The sequence below is a fragment of the Heterodontus francisci genome, chromosome 32 (assembly GCF_036365525.1).
Source record: "Heterodontus francisci isolate sHetFra1 chromosome 32, sHetFra1.hap1, whole genome shotgun sequence".
Classification (NCBI taxonomy): domain Eukaryota; kingdom Metazoa; phylum Chordata; class Chondrichthyes; order Heterodontiformes; family Heterodontidae; genus Heterodontus; species Heterodontus francisci.
Window position 1 is genome coordinate 5,633,078 of NC_090402.1, and position 21,039 is coordinate 5,654,116.

Consider the following 21,039-nt stretch of genomic DNA (forward strand, 5'->3'; position numbering starts at 1 on the left):
TTGCCTTGGATCCCATGGGCTTTTACTTTTGTCACCAGTCTGCCATGTGGGATCTTATTTAAAAACCTTACTAAAATCCATATAGACTACATCAAATGTACTGCCCTCATTGACATTCCTTATTACTCCCTCAAAAATGTCAATCACCTTTAGTCAGACACGACCTTCCCTTAACAAATCCGTGCTGTCTTTGATTAATCTGTGTCTTTCTAAATGAAGATTTATCCTGTACTCAGAATCTTTTCCAATAATTTTCCCACCATCGAGGTTAGGCTGACTGGCCTGTAATTACTCAGTCTATCCCTTCCTCCCCTTTTAAACAATGGTACAATGTTAGCTGTCCTCCAGTCCTCTGACACCATGTCAGTAGTCAGAGAGGATTGGAAAACGATGGTCAGAGCCTCCACTATTTCTTCTCTTGCTTCCCTTAACAGCCTAGGATACATTTTATCCGGACCTGGGGATTTATCCACTTTCATAGATGTTAAACCCCTTAATACTTCCTCTCTCTCCATGTTAATTTCATTTAATGTTTCACACTCCTCCTCCCTGTTGGAATGTCTGTCTCGTCCCTCTCTTTTGTGAAAAAGGCAGAGTATTCATTAAGGACTATACCCACGTCCTCTGCCTTCACACACTGGTTACCCTTATGGTCCCTAATAGGCCCTACCCTTTCTTCAGTTATCCTCTTGCTCTTTATGTATTTATAAAAAATCTTTGAGTTTCCCTGGGTTTTACTTGCCAATATTTTTTCATGCCCTCTCTTTGCTTTCCTAATTTCCTTTTTAGTTTCACCCCTAGACTTTTTATACTCCTCTAGGTTTTCTGCTGCATTTATCCCTCGGTATCTGTCATAAGCTTCCCTTTTTTTCCTTTATCCTCTCCTTTAAGCCCCTTGACATCCAGGGGGCTCTGGATTTGTTAGTCCCACCCTTTTTCTTTAAGGAAACCTACTTGCTCTGAACACTCATGATCTCTTCCTTGAATGCCTCCCACTGATCTGGCACTGATTTACCTTCATGTTGCTGTTTTCAGTCCACAGCAGGAGCCACTGGAGAAGAATCTAGTTGATTTCTGCTCCCTGTAATTAGTGGGATCTCAATTCCTGTCCCAGTTAAGCTCAAAACTGACCAGGAATGGAGCGTTCCTGGTCTCCTATTTCTCAGAGACACACCGAGTGGGATCATTACCTGCTGAACCTCTGAAATCTATTTTAAGTATAGAGTGGCAGTGACATTATTGGAGTTAATGATATGTGATGGAGAGCCTCTCACTCTGGGAGAAATTACTGGAGGAAACAGCAACCTGTTTTCTGATGCAGATTACAGATACCCTGAGGACTGGCATGAGCTGTTCTTTTTCTATTTAGTCGTCCTAATTTTCAAAATGGTCATTGTATGTACCATAAAACATTTCAGTACAATGGGGCAAGAGCTTGTGAGAATTCAACCCTAGAGATAGTGATTTCTCTGCCGCTGTGCACACTGGGTAAAGAGCACTCCATTCCACAGAGGCTGTTACTCACACCAAACCCACTGCTGCCTCAGGCTGACCGACAAACACTGACCTCACGGGAATTTGGGGGCATAAAGGAAGCAAGCTGCAAGAGGAAGGGCCAGTGACTCTGACTTGGTGAAAGTTCCAGACAGCAGCATTGCAACAGACTGAATGAAACCTGTCAATTTAATGAATTTAAAGTTGCAAAAATTATTTGTTGCATCGTGGTTTGAGAGCGCCAGTTGTATATTTTACCATGTCGGTTATTTGAGTTTCTCAATAAGTCTCCATCTTTTGGGATTGTCCATTTATACAGGTTCCACTGTACCTCCATATAATCAGTTGCTATATAATTCACACCATATAGACCCACTTAACCTGTACATTGTAACTAAGAGGCAGGAACAAACTGTGCTACTCATAGATCTAATCTGCGCTTATTTGATTGTCGCACAAACTAAAGGTTGACAAAGTTGATAAAAATAAAATGTACATTCAGATTCTGGAAGATGATCGGAGAACAGCCCTTGAGGAGCACCAAGAACTTGTCAACAGCATTTACAATCTACGCAAAGAACTTCGGAACGCCGAAGAGCTAAGGGATAAGGTAGACAATTATCTTTTACATTATTCATTCTCAGGATGCGAGCATCACTGGCAAGGCTGGCATTTACCGCCCACCTCTAGTTGCCCTGAGGGTGAGCTGCCATCTTGAACTGCTATTAGTGGATTTGATACAACTGTTGTCAGTTAACAGTCAACCATGTTGGTGTGGGACTGGAGTCACATATAATCCCAGACTGGGTAAGGATGGCAGGTTTCCTTCCCTCAGGACTGCTCTGGGAATGACAGCCTAGATTACAGGCTCAAATCCCTGGACCTCTTGACCCCCTGAGGCAGGGCTATACTTGTATCATGCATTCAGGTTAATGCAATCTTTGGGCAGAGTTTAAAGCACTGAAGGTTCCAGTATTTGGAAATTAATTCTCCATTGAGAAGACCATTCACCCAACGCAGAGACCCCACTGAACACTTCAGTTTGATAAAAAACGTATTTCTGTAATAGAACATACTCAGTGCAATAGCCTAATGGATAGTCATTGTGGGAGCAGCTGGGTTTTTGCTTAAATCTCGGGCCTGGGCCAAACTAGCCAGATGCTGCATGAACCATACATCCATGGACTTAGTGGTCAGGTTCCACATTTACACTGACGACACCCAGCTCCACATCTCCACTGTCTCATCCGTCCCCTCTGCTCCCTCCGTGTTCACAGATTGATTGTCCCACACACATTCTTTGCTGGGCTACAATTTCCACCAGTTAAACCTTGGGAAGTTTGAAGCATTGTCTTCGGACTATTCTGCAATATTCGTACCCAAGCCACTGACTGAATCTCTCTCCCTGGCCACTGTCTGGTGCCCAAGCACACTGCTCACAACCTTTGACCCTGATCTGAGCTTCCAAATCCACATCCTCTCCATCACTATTTCCACCTTAACCCTCATCAGTGCCTTTGTTCCCTCCAGACTTGACTATTCCAAGGCACTCCTGGCCAACCTCCCATCTTCCACCCTCTGGAAACTAGATTCATCCAAAACACTGTCAGTGACGTTAGTTCAAGTCCTGTCTACCCATCACCCTTGTGCTCACTGACTTAAACTGTCTCCTTATCCAGCAACATCTCAAAATGAACATTTTTATCCTTGTATTTAAATCCCTCTTTGGCCTCCCTATCTCTTTAATCTCCTCCAGGCCTACAACTATCCCTATCTCTTTAATCTCCTCCCAGGCCTACAACTCTCCCTATCTCTGTAATCTCCTCCAGGCCTACAACTCTCCCTATCTCTGTAATCTCCTCCAGGCCTACAACTCTCCCTATCTCTGTAATCGCCTCCAGGCCTACAACTCTCCCTATCTCTGTAATCTCCTCCAGGCCTACAACTCTCCCTATCTCTGTAATCGCCTCCAGGCCTACAACTCTCCCTATCTCTGTAATCGCCTCCAGGCCTACAACTCTCCCTATCTCTGTAATCTCCTCCAGGCCTACAACTCTCCCTATCTCTGTAATCGCCTCCAGGCCTACAACTCTCCCTATCTCTGTAATCTCCTCCAGGCCTACAACTATCCCTATCTGTAATCTCCAACAGGCTGACAACTCTCCCTATCTCTGTAATCTCCTCCAGGCCTACAACTCTCCCTATCTCTGTAATCTCCTCCAGGCCTACAACTCTCCCTATCTCTGTAATCTCCTCCAGGCCTACAACTCTCCCTATCTCTGTAATCTCCTCCAGGCCTACAACTATCCCTATCTCTGTAATCTCCAACAGGCCGACAACTCTCCCTATCGCAGTAATCTCCTCCAGGCCCACAACTCTCCCTATCGCAGTAATCTCCTCCAGGCCTACAACTTTCCCTATCTCTGTAATCTCCTCCAGGCCTACAACTCTCCCTATCTCTGTAATCTCCTCCAGGCCTACAACTATCCCTATCTCTGTAATCTCCAACAGGCCGACAACTCTCCCTATCTCTGTAATCTCCTCCAGGCCTACAACTCTCCCTATCTCTGTAATCTCCTCCAGGTCTACAAGTATCCCTATCTCTGTAATCTCCTCCAGGCCTACAACTCTCCCTATCTCTGTAATCTCCTCCAGGCCTACAACTATCCCGATCTCTGTAATCTCCAACAGGCCTACAAGTATCCCTATCTCTGTAATCTCCTCCAGGCCTACAACTCTCCCTATCTCTGTAATCTCCTCCAGGCCTACAACTATCCCGATCTCTGTAATCTCCAACAGGCCTACAACTCTCCCTATCTCTGTAATCTCCTCCAGGCCTACAACTCTCCCTATCTCTGTAATCTCCTCCAGGCCTACAACTATCCCTATCTCTGTAATCTCCAACAGGCCGACAACTCTCCCTATCGCAGTAATCTCCTCCAGGCCCACAACTCTCCCTATCGCAGTAATCTCCTCCAGGCCCACAACTCTCCCTATCGCAGTAATCTCCTCCAGGCCCACAACTCTCCCTATCGCAGTAATCTCCTCCAGGCCTACAACTCTCCCTATCTCTGTAATCTCCTCCAGGCCTACAACTCTCCCTATCTCTGTAATCTCCTCCAGGCCTACAACCTTCCAAGATCTCTGGGCTCCTCCAACCCCCGCTTCTTGTGCTTCCTCTGATTCGCATCGCTCTACCATTGGCGGCCGTGCCTTCAGCTGCCTGGGCCCTAAGCTCTGAAATTCCCTCCCTAAACCTCTCCACCTTCCTTTCCTCTTTTGAAACCCCATGAAAGTCCATCTCATTTACCAGTGTCTGATTCCGTCTCTGTGGAATGCTTTGGGAAATTGCTTCTATGTAGAAAGCGTTACAGAAATGCAATTTGTTATGGGATGGCTACATTGACTGCACTGTTGTTGGGTTGGGAAGAAAAGGGGTTTGCTTCCCATGAATAGATTGGGAGAGGGATAATCAGCCATCATCTTTCCTCCTGCGTTTTGGAGTGGCATTAGGGGAAGGTGATGCCCCATGTGGTTGAACAGCCTCCTGACTCACTGTCCTGGGTCTCACAGGACAGATCCCGGAGCTATGGCTGAGGGGACTCTCCACATTCCAGACGTCTAGTTGTACTGACCCAGCTCAGTCCAGGGAATCCACAGAGTCACTGCTCCTTCCTAATACTGACCCTCGTCTTGCTCTCTCTTGTCTTGTGAAGCACCTGGAGGAGAAGGAGGTGTTTGAGCTTCAGTGTATGACCCTGCGCAAGGATTCCCAGATGTACAAGGATCGTATTGAGGCAACCCTGCTGCAGATGCAGGAGGTGGCGACAGAAAGAGATCAGGTAACCGGAAGAGAGCTTTGAACTGTAACTCACTATTGTAATCTCATTCAAGAGACTGACAGCAGGGTAACTGGAGGATACAACAGGCTGTGCTCCTGTCAATTGCTCAGCAGTGTCACAAGCACAGTGACACATTGATGCAGAGAAATGTGGGATTCTGTCTTCATTCCCTCCTGCTCACAGACGCAGCAATATCAGAATAGGCTGTATCTGTCCTGGGAGTGCTTGATGGGACAGTGTAGAGGGAGCTTTACTCTGTATCTAACCCCCGTTTTTTTTTTTAAGGTGGCCTTTATACCCCAGGCCCCTTTTATATATTTTTTATGTCGAGGGGGCCTTTATTCCTCAGGCCCCCTTTATATACACACTTATATTTTTAAAATAACTTTATTAAAACCAGATAAACAAACAAAAAACTCAAATTAAAATGCCATTCTCGGCGTCGACAATGCACTCCAGTCCCTGCGGTGCCCACCGGTCGCGGAAGGCCTCAAGCGTACCGGCAGACACCGCATGCTCCTTTTCTAGGGACACCCGGGCGCGAACGTAACCGCGGAAGAGGGGCAGGCAATCGGGGAGGACGGACCCCCCGATGGCCCGCAACCTGGACCTGTGAATTGCCACCTTGACCAGGCCCAGGAGCAGACCGACGAGGAGATCCTCCTCCCGGCCCAAGCCCCTCCGCACTGGGTGCCCAAAGATCAGGAGCGTGGGACTGAAGTGCAGCCAGAATTTGAGGAGCAGCCCCTTCAGATACTCAAATAGGGGCTGCAACCTCGCACACTCCGTATAAATGTGGAACACGGACTCGTCCAGGCCGCAGAAAGTACAGGTGGCCTGGGAGTCCGTGAACCTACTTAAAAGCCTATTGCACGGGACTGCTCTGTGCAGCTTCCTCCACCCCAGGTCCCCGATGTAAAGGGGGAAGACTCCCGCGTAGAGAGACCTCCATCGGGGTTTCCCCTCGCCGCCAGATGGCAACGCGGACCGCCAGGGCGTGTCCGGCCGGCTGATGAGGGCGAGGAAGTGGAGAGTGTGCAGGAGCAGCCCGTACAGGAAACCCCTCCACGCCGATTGGAATGGCACGGAGGGCATTTCCGAGAGGCGGCTCAGGTTGTGCGGGACCGGCTCCTGAGGAGGGTTTCGGGGCCTGGGTCCGATGAGCAGTTCCGGCCGAGCGGGAGTCAGCTCGGCCGGGATCACTCCGCACTCCCGAGCCCCCTCGCCACCCGCAGTGAGGGGCGTCCCGGGGGTTTCGGCTAGTCCTCCGCCCGCCGGACCGTCCCCGGAGTCGGCCGCCCAGACAGCCGAGGCGCTCTCCTCCGCCGGCGGGGGAGCGCCCTGACTGGAGGCGACCATGTTCCAGACTCGGAAAAGATCCCGGTAAAAGACAGGCAACTCCCTCAGAGAGGCGCGGCTAACGGACTCCACCGGGAGCTGCGTGTCATCTTGAAGGCAGTGACACTGGCGGAAAAAATACGTCGCCAGCGCACACCATCTGGGAGGACGCTCGACGTACAGGTATCTCTGCAGGGTCCGAAGGCGGAGAGTCGCAGCCTGGGTGCGACGCACACCAGCGACTGACCGCCCTCCTCGATCGGGAGACTCAGGACCGCGGCAGAGACCCAGTGTTTCCTCTTGCCCCAGAAGAAATAGACGAGTTTCTTCTGGATCTTGGTGGCAAATACAGGGGGCGGGGCCAAAGTGACCAACCGGTACCACAGCATGGAGGCCACCAGTTGGTTTATGACCAACGTTCGGCCCCTGTAGGAAAGCACTCGGAGCAGTCCTGTCCAGCGCCCCAGCCGAGCGGTGACTTTCGCCTCCAACTCCTGCCAGTTTGCCGGCCAGGCTTCCTCAGCGGGGCTAAGATGGACTCCCAGATAGAGGAGGTGCGTGGTGCTCCACGCAAAAGGTGTCATCTCCTCCGGCAGGGAGTCCACCCGCCACTGACCAACCAGGAGTCCGGAACATTTCTCCCAATTGATCCTCGCGGAGGATGCGGCAGAAAAGGTCTGCTGGCAGTCGCGCATCCTCCGCAAGTCAACGGGATCTGTGATTGCGAGGAGCACGTCGTCGGCGTAAGCCGAGAGGACAACCCGCATGGCCGGCTCGCGCAGAGCCAATCCCGTCAACCTCCTGCGAAGCAGGCACAGGAAGGGCTCCACGCAGATGGTATACAATTGGTCGGACATGGGGCACCCCTGACGCACTCCTCTCCCAAAGCGAAGGGGCGCCGTCAAGGACCCGTTAACTTTGACTAGACACTCTGCGGCGGTGTATAAAAGTCGGACCCGGGCCACGAAATGCGGCCCGAGTCCGAAAGCGCGCAGAGTCCCGAAAAGGTAATCGTGATCCACCCTGTCGAACGCCTTCTCCTGATCGAGGGAGAGAAAGGCGACCGACTGACCAGTCCTCTGGGAAAGATGGATCAGGTCCCGGACCAGGTGGATGTTGTCCTGGATGGACCGGCCCGGGACCGTGTAGGACTGGTCGGGGTGGATCATGTGGGCCAGCACGGGGCCCAGGCGGGTAGACATAGCCCGGGCAAAGATCTTATAATCCGTGCTGAGGAGGGAGACCGGACGCCAGTTTTTAAGCAGGCGGAGATCGCCCCTCTTCGGCAGCAGGACGATGACCGCCCTGCGCCACGAGAGGGGCATCTCCCCGGTCGCCAGGCTTTCCCCCAGGACCCCCTGAGGAACTCCACGGTCAACCCATCCAGCCCTGGGGATTTGCCCCTCGAGAGCTGGTGGAGGGCGCCAGTCAGCTCCGCCAACGTGAGCGGAGCCTCCAATCCTTTGGCGCCCTCCGGGCTGACCTGCGGCTGGTCCTCCCACAAAACTCTGCGCGCATCCTCGCTGGACGGATCCGGAGAGAACAACGCACTGTAATAAGTCCGGACCAGGAGGCCCATTCCCTCCGGATCCGTGATGGAGGATCCGTCGTCGGCCAGCAGCTCGACGAGCTGCTTACGGACCCCCCGCCATTTTTCCAGCGAGTAGAAGAAGGGTGAGGCACGGTCCAAATCTTCCAGGATCTGGATCCGTGACCTCAGTTACGCGCCTCGGGACCCTATGAGCTGCAGGTCCCTCAGCGCGCCCTTCTTCTCTTTGTACGCCTGCCACATGGCCGGGTCCACGACGGCATGACCGAGGCGGGACTCCAAGTCGAGCACCTCCCTCTCAAGGCGCCCGATCTCGGCTTCCCGCCTCTTGGTCGACCCCTTCGCGTACTCCTGACAGAAGACGCGGATGTGAGTCTTGCCCACATCCCACCATAGCCTCAAGGAGGGGAAGCCCCCCTGCTTCCTTCTCCAGTCGGCCCAGAATCGACAGAACGAGTCCCGAAATCGCTCGTCCTCCAGCAGCCGGTTGTTAAAGTGCCAGTATGCGGACCCCGCCCGCGTGCGGAGCGGAGTGAGCTCCGCCCACACCAGGTGGTGGTCCGAGCACGGCACCAGCCGCATGGAGGCCGCCGAGATGCGGGAGACGTACGTCTGCGAAATGTAGAGGCGGTCGATTCGCGACCCCCCTCCTCCAGACCTCCACGTGAAGGCGCTGGTGTCGGGATGGAGATTCTGCCAGATGTCCACCAAGTTAAGGGAGCTGATCAGTCCCTCAACTTCTCCACCGACGCTTGGCCGCGCTGGGGACCGGAGCGATCCCCCACCTCGAGGGTGCAGTTAAAATCCCCCCCGAGGATGATGCACTCACCGCTATCGATGGAGCTCAAGAGAGCGGACACTTCTTCAAAGAAGCGCGCTTGCAACGCGCCGGGCCTGGGCGCGTACACGTTCACAAAGTGGAGCGGCACGCTACCCAGGCGAACGGCGAGGTGGAGCAAGCGGCCCGGCACTAGCTCCTTGACCCCCAAGATCTCCGGCTGAAAAGTCGGGGCCAACAAGATAGCCACCCCACTAGAAATAGGGGTGAGGTGACTCATGTAGACCCCACCCTGCCACTCCAGGAGCCAGGTGGCTTCGTCTCCCGGAACGGTGTGGGTTTCCTGCAGAAAGCTCACCGCGTATCTCCCTTCCCTAAGGACTGAGAGATTGTGAAATCTGCGGTGAGCCCCTCTGCTGCCGTTGATGTTGAGGCTGGCTATGGTTATCTTCATGTCAAAGGTACTTAAAACCCGTTACCAACAGCTCACTGTGAGGAGGGAGTGGAAGTGCACCTGGCCCTCCACTCCCCCAGCAACCCATTGAGGAACACATTAAAACGGCGCCTCTCAACCAGTTTCACGTCCGCGCGCTTGCCCGCTATCTTAAGGGCGGCACGGACGGACTGTTTGATCAGCGCCAGATTCGACCAACGGTCGAGGGCCAGCTGAACTTTATTGGGGCAACCCCTGCAAGCCACGAGGAAATCCCGGAGTTCCGCCGTGGGGATGAGAGGAGATTCGATGGGAGGCACGAGGGACTCCACCACCTTACTGGTGATGGAATCAAGATCATCCTCCGTGCCCCGCACCGAATCCCCATCCTCCTCCGGGTCGTCACCGCCAGCGGCCGACACATCCACCACACACTGTGGGGCGGACGTCCCGGCCGCGCCAGCTGGTCCCGCTTCCGTCACGATCCCACCCCCAGGATCGATGGCGGAGGAGTCCTCTCTGGGTTCTATTGTGAAACTGGAGCCTGTAGGCACCAGCGGTTCAGGACCCCCCTCCACCTCCGTCCCCAGGCCAATGAGTGGTCCAGGGGAGACAGAAGTTCCGGACTCCGGGAAACCAGCCGGAGCCGAGACTGGAGGCGGAGGGAGGAGGCTATCTCCCGCTCCGCCAGCACCCACAGGCCCAGCAGATGGGGCAGCATTCTCAGTTATAACTGGGTCGGGTGTCTCCTGGTTGGTGGTGGACTCCGGCTGGGAGGCCCGACCCTCTGGGGCCTCGCCCTCCCCTTCATTCAGGGCACCCGACCCAGTAGCAGTGGCAGAATGGGCGGCGTCCCCAGGCTCCCCCACCACAAGCAGGGCCCCACTTACTCCTTCAGGAGGGGCCTCAAGTACCGGGGCCTTCCCCTCCCCTCCATCCTGAGGAATAGAGTCCTCCTGCCTGGACTTTGCAGCCTTGGTGGTGGCGGTAGGGGAAACCTGGGGACCCGAAACAGGAGACAGCTCCCCTCCAACAGATGGGCCCTGCGCCTCAGGGCCCCTTGTTACCTCTGTGTGGAGGGGTGTCTTCTCCTCTTTTTCCCAGTTGTGTGCGGAGGCTCAGAGACCTCCATATCATCAGAGGCCTCCACCTCCACACTCTCCTTTTTTTTATTCACCCTGGGCCTGAGCCCGGCCTTGGGCTGAGCTCAGGCTCAGGTAGTGTCATGGTGTCCAGGGGACGCGCCTCTCGATGTTTATTTCTCCTCCGCGCCTTCCTTCCACTTGGACGGTCACCCCCCTCCCTGCCGGAGGCCGTGAAAACCACAGCCTCTGGTACCGACTGAATGGTATCTGGTGGTGGTGTAGGGGGGATGGGAGGAGGTGCAGCGTCGCCACCCTGGGCCGCCGAGTTGGAGTTGGCAGCCAGGAGGTTGGGGCAGTTCTTACGAACATGCCCCACCCCCTTACAGACATGGCACCGCACCCCGTCCAAGGTCCAGAAGACGCGGTAGGCCGTCCCCTGGAATTCTACATAAAAGTGGCCCTCTGTAACCTCCTCCCGCGCCAGCTGCATGAATAACTGGCGGCGGAAGGAGTAAACGTGTCGGAGGCTGTTCTCCCGAAGACCGAGCGGGACTGGGGTGAGCCCCGTCTTTACCTACCCCAGATGGTGCAGGTGGGGAAGGAGGAGCTCACCAGGAATGAAGGGCGGGACATTGGATAGAATGAGCCTTTGCGCAGTGGCCTCCAGGGGGTCCACTGGCAGAAAGGTCCCGCCCACGGTGAGCCCCTTGCTCAGAGCCAGGGACACCGCCCGCTCGGTCTTCAGGAAAAACACTGCCTTCCCGTACATTTTAGAGGCTGCAACAATGGCCGAAGGGCCGACAACCTCGGCCATTGCTTTCACGCATGCCTCGATAGTCATGTTCGGGTGGACGTAGCTCTTGACCCCATGCTTCGATGTTAATAAAGCAAACGGTGACGGGGCAACAGGTGCAGCTGCAGCAGCCGCAGCAGCATATGAATGGGAAGGCCCCGCCACCGGCGAAGAGGGGCTTGCCATGGGGTCGCAGAGCTACGCCCACCCCCAAGAAACAAAGCACACGACAGTTTTCTTAAACACAAACAATATGATGGGGGAGGGGGGGATGGGAATAGAGGAGGATAGGGCTGAAAAGGACAAGGAGAGGAGAGGATAGGTGGCCGAGTGATGGAAGAGAGAGAACAGCTGCAAGGATGTCACACTTCAATTGGTGGTTGGAGCACCTTCCTGCAGAGCCGACAGTCCACTCTTCCAGTTAGGGGAGGGTTCTTCGCCCGGGTCGGTTAGAGCCGCCCGGTTCTCTCCCTTTTCTGTTGTTGTGTAAGGATTTTCTTCAGCCGGGCAGCTCCAGCCGTCCCGAGCCACACAGTTGGGGGTGGGGAGGGAGCCCCTTTTGTGCAGGATGGCAGATAAACACAAGAGCTAGTACAGGGGCTCCCTATAGAATTTGGCAGCCCCACCCCTGGATCTTCCGGTGCCTTCTCCCTCCCCCAACAGTCCAAACAACCAACAGTTCTCTGGTGCTCCAACACCCACCTCTCCAAAATGACTTGCAGGTCTTCTTAATCGTTGAAAAAGTGCAACAGTTCCTCAGCAAATGCAGCTGTCTCCACTCTATAGTCACCTCTTTGCAGTTATTCCACTCTCCTCTCCCCAGTTGCTGCAGTCTCCACTCTCCACTCTGTATTCACCTTTCTCCAGTTGCTGCAGTTTCCAGTCTCTCTCTCCCCAGTTGCTGCAGTCTCCACTCTCCACTCTGTATTCACCTTTCTCCAGTTGCTGCAGTTTCCAGTCTCCAGTCTCTCTCTCCAGTTGCTGCAGTCTCCAGTCTCCACTCTGCAATTGCTGCAACACAGGTGCAGCTGCTCCCCCTGATTGCTGGCAGGAAGTGCTCCAAATTGATCAGCCAATCCCAGTGCTGTACCTGTCCTGGGAGTGTTTGATGGGGACAGTGCAGAGGGAGCTTTACTCTGTATGTAACCCCGTTTTTTTTTTTGATCAGTCAACTCCCTCCAGCATTCCACGTCCTGATTCCACAGGAATTTAACCCCGTACTGTACCTGTCCTGGGAGTGTTTGATGGGGACAGTGTAGAGGGAGCTTTACTCTGTATCTAACCCTATGCTGTACCTGTCCTGAAGAGTGTTTGATGGGGACAGTGTAGAGGGAGCTTTACTCTGTATCTAACCCCAGTGCTGTACTTGTCCTGGGAGTGTTTGATGGGGACAGTGTAGAGGGAGCTTTACTCTGTATCTAAACCTGTGCTGTACCTGTCCCTGCAGGCTCTGAAGTCGAGGGAGGATTTCCACAAGCTGCACTCACAGACGCTGCAGCAGAACGATGCGTATCGGAAGCTGATCCGTGAGCAGGGGGAGAGATGCGACGAGCTGCAGCTTGAACTCTTCCGGCAAGAAGAACAATTCCTGTGTCTTCAAACTAAACTCAAGAGGATCAGACCAGCAGCACACAGCTCGGTAACATCCAGTTAACTTGCATATTCAGTCTGGGAGGTTGGCGTTCACTTTATGTTTGGGTTGAACTATTTGAAAGCAGATTTGACGATTTATAATTCATTCCACCTTTCTTGTTTATTTTAGACTTCAGATCTGGATGAAATATCCCCCCGAGTTTCTCAGGATGTGAGTCTCTCCCTGATTTTACTTCACTGACATGTACAGAGACGTCATTCACAGACAGTACAATGCTGAGTTCTCTTATGATGAGGTCTTTTTCTCTTTGTGTCACCCAGATTTCCCCTGCTGACAGCCGAAGGTACTGATGGTCACCGTTATTGAACAGGAGCAGGTCCCCTGGCCCATTTCCCCTGATCTATAACCCGACGACTGAGACCATCTCCATCACGCAATGTGTGACTAACTCTCTGAGCACAGAGCAAGCAATGGGCTGGGATCTTCCTGTTCTGTGTGCCTCAGTACCACACAGGGCTGTGCATTTCACAGTAGTGCTAATATCTGTTCCGACAGTAAGGATCCAGTCTGATATTATACAGGAGTGACATTGTGCTGATGGCACTAAATTAACACTGAAACACTCTTTCTTTCATCAGATCACTGTTACAGGAATCCAGGACGATGATCAGGGATCTGCCGATCGTGAGTATCATTAATCCTTCATTTTAAAATCCAATTTAATGCGGACAGTGTCAGCGTGATGGTCGGTCACATTCTCACCTCCCGGGAGGTCGTGGGTTCAAGTCCCACTCCAGAGACTTGATCACAGAACCCAGGCTGACACTCCCAGTGCAGTACTGAGGGAGCGCTGCACTGTCGGAGGGGCAGTACTGAGGGAGCGCTGCACTGTCGGAGGGGCAGTACTGAGGGAGCGCTGCACTGTCGGAGGGGCAGTACTGAGGGAGCGCTGCACTGTCGGGGTCAGTACTGAGGGAGCGCTGCACTGTCGGGGGCAGTACTGAGGGAGCGCTGCACTGTCGGAGGGGCAGTACTGAGGGAGTGCTGCACTGTCGGGGTCAGTACTGAGGGAGCGCTGCACTGTCGGAGGGGCAGTACTGAGGGAGCGCTGCACTGTCGGGGGCAGTACTGAGGGAGCGCTGCACTGTCGGAGGGGCAGTACTGAGGGAGCGCTGCACTGTCGGGGGCAGTACTGAGGGAGCGCTGCACTGTCGGAGGGGCAGTACTGAGGGAGCGCTGCACTGTCGGAGGGGCAGTACTGAGGGAGCGCTGCACTGTCGGAGGGGCAGTACTGAGGGAGCGCTGCACTGTCGGAGGGGCAGTACTGAGGGAGCGCTGCACTGTCGGAGGGGCAGTACTGAGGGAGCGCTGCACTGTCGGAGGGGCAGTACTGAGGGAGCGCTGCACTGTCGGAGGGGCAGTACTGAGGGAGCGCTGCACTGTCGGAGGGGCAGTACTGAGGGAGCGCTGCACTGTCGGAGGGGCAGTACTGAGGGAGCGCTGCACTGTCGGAGGGGCAGTACTGAGGGAGCGCTGCACTGTCGGAGGGGCAGTACTGAGGGAGCGCTGCACTGTCGGAGGGGCAGTACTGAGGGAGCGCTGCACTGTCGGAGGGGCAGTACTGAGGGAGCGCTGCACTGTCGGGGTCAGTACTGAGGGAGCGCTGCACTGTCGGAGGGGCAGTACTGAGGGAGCGCTGCACTGTCGGGGGCAGTACTGAGGGAGCGCTGCACTGTCGGAGGGGCAGTACTGAGGGAGCGCTGCACTGTCGGGGGCAGTACTGAGGGAGCGCTGCACTGTCGGAGGGGCAGTACTGAGGGAGCGCTGCACTGTCGGGGGCAGTACTGAGGGAGCGCTGCACTGTCGGAGGGGCAGTACTGAGGGAGCGCTGCACTGTCGGAGGGGCAGTACTGAGGGAGCGCTGCACTGTCGGAGGGGCAGTACTGAGGGAGCGCTGCACTGTCGGAGGGGCAGTACTGAGGGAGCGCTGCACTGTCGGAGGGGCAGCACTGAGGGAGCGCTGCACTGTCGGAGGGGCAGCACTGAGGGAGCGCTGCACTGTCGGAGGGGCAGCACTGAGGGAGCGCTGCACTGTCGGAGGGGCAGCACTGAGGGAGCGCTGCACTGTCGGAGGGGCAGCACTGAGGGAGCGCTGCACTGTCGGAGGGGCAGTACTGAGGGAGCGCTGCACTGTCGGAGGGGCAGTACTGAGGGAGCGCTGCACTGTCGGAGGGGCAGTACTGAGGGAGCGCCGCACTGTCGGGGGCAGTACTGAGGGAGCGCCGCACTGTCGGAGGCGCTGTCTTTCGGATGAGGAGTTAAACCGAGGCCCTATCTGCACTCTTATGTGGTTGGAAAAGATCCCACGCAGGATTTCAAGGAAGAGTGGGGAGTTCTCCCTGATGTCCTGGGGCCAATAATTACCCCTAAACTAACATGATTAAAAAACAGATGATCTGGACATTATCACATTGTTGTTTATGGGATCTTGCTGTGTTATGTTTTCCTACATTACAACAAACAGTGACTACATTGCAAAAGTACTTCATTGGCTGTAAAATGCTTTCGGATGTCCTGAGGATGTGGCTGATGCTATAGAAATGCAAGTCTGTCTCTTCTTACAATGAATTTGTTAGTGAGATTCTCCCCTTGTCTGTTGCCTCTCGCTGGGGTTCCGTTCCACTGCTGCCAACGGTCCTGTGTGAACCTCAGCATTGTCAGGGAGCTGTTCCACTGTGGGGGCATCACAGCAAAGAACAGTTCAATCAGGAGATTCGAGTTAGCTGAGCTGCCATGGGGAAAGTGTACAATTGGCTTCTGTGCCTTTAGCCACCTTCCCTCCCACCCCCCCACCACCCCTTCCCTCCCACCCCCCCAACCCACCACTGCCCTGGGATAGGGAGCTCCTGCCCACTCTCCAGCAACTCCAACAGGAGAGAGGGTAGAACCAGCTTTGGCTGTGTTGTGTCCCCCACATAGTTGAATATCCTCTGGACTGTCTCCTTAAGGGCTAAAGTATGCATGCACACACACGCTGTGGGTACATTAGCACAGTATATTTGGGTGCCCCTACCCCTGGCGAGATTCTGGTTCTGTAGGGTACAAGGGTTTTGGGGGTGGGGTGTTAGGGGCTGGAGCTGCTTATCGTATTGCGATCTTATTGTCTAAACACGAGTCTGTTCCTTTCAGAATGTTGGACTGTGAACACAGAGATTTTGAAGAACAGGAGCACAGATCAGCTCCCAGCCTGTTCCAGTCACGCTGACACGAAGACAGTGAGTTATCCTGCATTTACTGATCCTGTTCATCAGAATATCCTTATGCTACCTCTTCACATCTCCCCATCCATTCATTACCTGCTGGGTAAGGGTATAAAGGGATACGGAACAAGCTGTGTAGGTGGTATTAAGACACAGATTGCCGTGATCTTATGGAGTGATGGAACAGGTTCGAGGGGCTGAGTGGCCTCCTCCTGTTCCTGTGTAACAGGCTCGAGGGGCTGAATGGCCTCCTGCGCAGTTTGGATGGCCCTGTCTTCATTCAGATTTCTGTGTTTCTTTTTTTAAATAAATTTATAACTTCTCCCCTTCTCATTTTAAGGTTGTCCCCTTATCATAGATTCCCCACCTCCACCAGAAAAAGTTCTCTGATGTGGGCATTGCTGGCCAGGCCAGCATTTATTGCCCATCCCTAATTGCCCTTGAGAAGGTGGTGGTGAGTTGCTTTCTTGAACCGCTGCAGTCCATTTGGGGTAGGTACACCCACAGTGCTGTTAGGAAGGGAGTTCCAGGATATTGACCCAGCGACAGTGAAGGAACGGCGATATAGTTCCAAGTCAGGATGGTGTGTGACTTGGAGGGGAACTTGCAGATGGTGGTGTTCCCATGCAGCTGCCTTTGTCCCTCTAGTTGGTAGAAGCCGCGGGTTTGGAAGGTGCTGTCGAAGGAGGCATGATGCGTTGCTGCAGTGCATCTTGTAGATGGTATACACTGCTAATGAAGGTATACACTGCTGATGATGCACACTGCCCAGAATAGTCTTCACCAGTGTGGAAAGTGAGTGGTGACTGGAAAGTTGGATATAGAAACAGGAGTTGGCCATTCAGTGAGATCATGGCTGATCTGTATCCTAACTCCATTGACCCATCTTGCTTCAATATCCTTTATATCCTTGTCCAGCAAAATCTAAATCTCAGATTTCAAATTTATTAATTGAGCTCGGATCCTGTGCTTTTTGTGGGCGAGAGTTCCACAGTATGACCACTCATTGTATGAAAAAGTGTCTCCTAACTTCTCTCCTGAATGGCCTGGCTCTCATTTTAAGGTTGTCCCCTTGTCCTAGATTCCCCACCTCCACCAGCAAAAGTTTCTCTTTATCCACCTTATCAATTACTTTCAAAATCCTAAAAGCCTCAATCAAATCACCTTCTATATTCCAGAGACTGCAAGCCTTGGAGCCCTGGTAACATTCTGGTGAATCGGCTTTGTATTTCTTCCAATGCCAATCAATATTTCTTTTTGCCTTTGTGGGGGGTGTGGGGTGAGGCGGGGGTGGGGGGAAACGGTGCAGTGTGAACAGGAAGGGTCTAAAACTGCAGCATGGGATTGTGGTGTCTGACCTGTGTGTGTCCCCCGTTCCTCTCTTTCACAGTTGCGATCAGTCACAGCCGAGGAGCACTTGGAGGTGAAGGGCAACAGGTGGAGAATGAAGGAAAGCTTTGAAGATTACAGAAGGTTTTTAATAAATCCTCAGTTCAATATTCTGCTGTGAAAATAAAAATGTGGAAATTTTGTAGAATCATATCCACCTGTTCAGCTCTCAGTCTCTGTCTTAATCTCTGTTTCTATGTCCATCTCCCTCTGTCCGTCATTGTCTCTGCCTGTCTGTCTCTCCGGCCGGCGGTCACTCCGGCTGTCCATCTCTATCTGTCTGTCTATATGATTGTCCATTCGGGCGCGAGGGGTTTTAAAACCAATAATGAAAATGCTCCCCATCAAATGCTGAATCTAAAAATGTCTTTTTGTCTCCTTTAAAAAACTGTTTGAATAGGAAGCGAGCAATCCGCCTGAACAAACAGGAGAGAGATCGGGAGCAGGATAACTGGGAAAACACAACGGGGAGTGAGAACTCCGACTCTGACCTCTCGGAGGCAGAAGGGAAGAGTGCGATCACGAGATGATCTGTTTGTTCTGTGATGCCAGAAGCCACCCTCTGCTCCACACCCCACACCATCACATCAAGAAAGACACAGGACATTGTGTTACTCACCCTCCTGACATCAGCTGGGGCTCAGTGGGTAGCTCTCTCACCTCGGAGTCAGAACGTCATGGGTTCAATCCCACTCCAAAGACATCAGCACAAAAACCAGGCTGACACTCCCAGGGCAGTACTGAGGGAGTGCCGCACTGTCGGAGGGTCAGTACTGAGGAAGTGCTGCACTGTCGGAGGGTCAGTACTGAGGAAGTGCTGCACTGTCGGAGGGTCAGTAATGAGGGAGTGCCGCACTGTCGGAGGGTCAGTACTGAGGGAGCGCCGCACTGTCGGAGGGTCAGTACTGAGGGAGCGCCGCACTGTCGGAGGGTCAGTACTGAGGGAGCGCCGCACTGTCGGAGGGTCAGTACTGAGGGAGCGCCGCACTGTCGGAGGGTCAGTACTGAGGGAGCGCCGCACTGTCGGAGGGTCAGTACTGAGGGAGCGCCGCACTGTCGGAGGGTCAGTACTGAGGGAGCGCCGCACTGTCGGAGGGTCAGTACTGAGGGAGCGCCGCACTGTCGGAGGGTCAGTACTGAGGGAGCGCCGCACTGTCGGAGGGTCAGTACTGAGGGAGCGCCGCACTGTCGGAGGGTCAGTACTGAGGGAGCGCCGCACTGTCGGAGGGTCAGTACTGAGGGAGCGCCGCACTGTCGGAGGGTCAGTACTGAGGGAGCGCCGCACTGTCGGAGGGTCAGTACTGAGGGAGCGCCGCACTGTCGGAGGGTCAGTACTGAGGGAGCGCCGCACTGTCGGAGGGTCAGTACTGAGGGAGCGCCGCACTGTCGGAGGGTCAGTACTGAGGGAGCGCCGCACTGTCGGAGGGTCAGTACTGAGGGAGCGCCGCACTGTCGGAGGGTCAGTACTGAGGGAGCGCCGCACTGTCGGAGGGTCAGTACTGAGGGAGCGCCGCACTGTCGGAGGGTCAGTACTGAGGGAGCGCCGCACTGTCGGAGGGTCAGTACTGAGGGAGCGCCGCACTGTCGGAGGGTCAGTACTGAGGGAGCGCCGCACTGTCGGAGGGTCAGTACTGAGGGAGCGCCGCACTGTCGGAGGGTCAGTACTGAGGGAGCGCCGCACTGTCGGAGGGTCAGTACTGAGGGAGCGCCGCACTGTCGCAGGGTCAGTACTGAGGGAGCGCCGCCCTGTCGCAGGGTCAGTACTGAGGGAGCGCCGCACTGTCGCAGGGTCAGTACTGAGGGAGCGCCGCACTGTCGGAGGGTCAGTACTGAGGGAGCGCCGCACTGTCGGAGGGTCAGTACTGAGGGCGCGCCGCACTATCGCAGGCTCAGTACTGAGGGTGTGCTGCAGTGTCAGAGGTCCAGTCTTTCAGATGAGACATTAAATTGAGGCCTTGTCTGGCCTCTGAGCTGGATGTAAAAGATCGCATGACCCTGTTTTGAAGTAGAGCAGGGGAGTTCTCCCTGGTGTCCAGATCAATATTTATCTCTCAACTAATGTCACTAAAAACACATTATCTCGTCATTACCTCATTGCTGTTTGTGGGATCTTGTGATGCACAAAAGGTCAGTGTCCATCTATGGGTGTGTTTACAGTTTGGCAATAAATACTTTAATTAATTAACAGGTTAACATTTCTGTCACAATGGCCAGGAAAGAATTTTATTTGAGTATTTGTGCTCTTGCTGCTAAATATCAGGACCTCGATCTCTTTCCTCTCAATCTATCTATCTCTCATTATCCCTCTTTCTTTCATTGTGTCTGTCTCTCTCACACGTTTGTTCTGTACTTTGCTCTGTCTTCCTCTGTTTCGCTTTCTACATCTCTCTCTCTCTCCCTCCTCATTCTCTCCCTCTTTTTATCCTTTTTTCGCAGTCGGGTTTATTTTGGGCACAGTTGTCCCTCACTCAGCCATTGCTGACATTGGGAATATTTCCCAATGGACAAAAGCCCGTGTGTAAAAGCTGCAGGGCTGGTGCTGAGCAGCAGGTGGCAGTATTGTCAATGAGCAGCAGCAGGAGGCTGATTAACTCAGTAACTGGCAGCAGCTGCCTGCAAAATGCTGAGCTTCCTGTGCACAAATTGGCTCTGCGGGATTTCCCATATCAGTGATTACACTTCAAAGCTACTTCATTGAGACGTCCTGAGGTTGTGAAATCTGTTTTATGTGCAAATCTTTGTCTTTTTTTCACTCTACTTCTCCCTGTTTTTCTCTCTCTCTCCCCTCTCCCTCCGTCTCTCTCTTCCCAACCCCGTCACCCTCTCCAGCACACTCTCCCCCTCCGTTTTTCCCCTCTCTCTCTTCCCCCATTTCTCACTCTGTCCCCTCCGTTTTTCCCTCCTCCCCGTCTCTCTCTCTTCCCCCCCCTCCCCGTCTCTCTCTCTTTCCCCCCCTCCCCGTCTCTCTCTCTTTCCCCCCCCTCCCCGTCTCTCTCTCTTTCCCCCCCTCCCCGTCTCTCTCTCTTTCCCCCCCCTCCCCGTCTCTCTCTCTTTCCCCCCCTCCCCGTCTCTCTCTCTTTCCCCCCCCTCCCCGTCTCTCTCTCTTTCCCCCCCCTCCACGTCCCTCTCTCTTTCCCCCCCTCCCCGTCCCTCTCTCTTTCCCCCCCTCCCCGTCTCTCTCTCTTTCCCCCCCTCCCCGTCTCTCTCTCTTTCCCCCCCTCCCCGTCTCTCTCTCTTTCCCCCCCTCCCCGTCTCTCTCTCTTTCCCCCCCCCCCCGTCTCTCTCTCTCTCTTCCCCCCCCGTCTCTCTCTCACTCTCTCTCTTCCCCCCGTCTCTCTCTTTCTCTCTCTCTTCTCCCCCCCCCCGTCTCTCTCTCTCTTTTCTCCCCCCCGTCTCTCTCTCTCTTCCCCCCCCCGTCTCTCTCTCTCTTCCCCCCCCCGTCTCTCTCTCTCTTCCCCCCCCCCGTCTCTCTCTCTCTTCCCCC

At 54.2% G+C, this 21,039-nt stretch overlaps 1 protein-coding gene across 3 annotated transcripts in view; it reads left to right on the plus strand.

The window, feature by feature from the left end:
* The window catches only part of card9 (caspase recruitment domain family, member 9), a 39,782-nt gene extending 21,289 nt beyond the window's left edge, over positions 1–18,493 (plus strand). For 2 of the 3 annotated variants that reach the window (XM_068012068.1, XM_068012071.1), the window contains 8 exons: positions 1,997–2,104; positions 5,211–5,336; positions 12,760–12,951; positions 13,075–13,116; positions 13,545–13,590; positions 16,096–16,181; positions 17,557–17,639; positions 17,956–18,493. In XM_068012068.1, the coding sequence (XP_067868169.1) occupies positions 1,997–2,104; positions 5,211–5,336; positions 12,760–12,951; positions 13,075–13,116; positions 13,545–13,590; positions 16,096–16,181; positions 17,557–17,639; positions 17,956–18,085 (813 nt within the window). In that variant the 3' untranslated portion in view covers positions 18,086–18,493. Of the gene's footprint in view, positions 1–1,996; positions 2,105–5,210; positions 5,337–12,759; positions 12,952–13,074; positions 13,117–13,226; positions 13,374–13,544; positions 13,591–16,095; positions 16,182–17,556; positions 17,640–17,955 lie in introns of those variants that run through there. The other variant, XM_068012069.1, reaches the window with a different exon arrangement.
* The last annotated feature ends 2,546 nt before the right edge of the window (positions 18,494–21,039 follow it).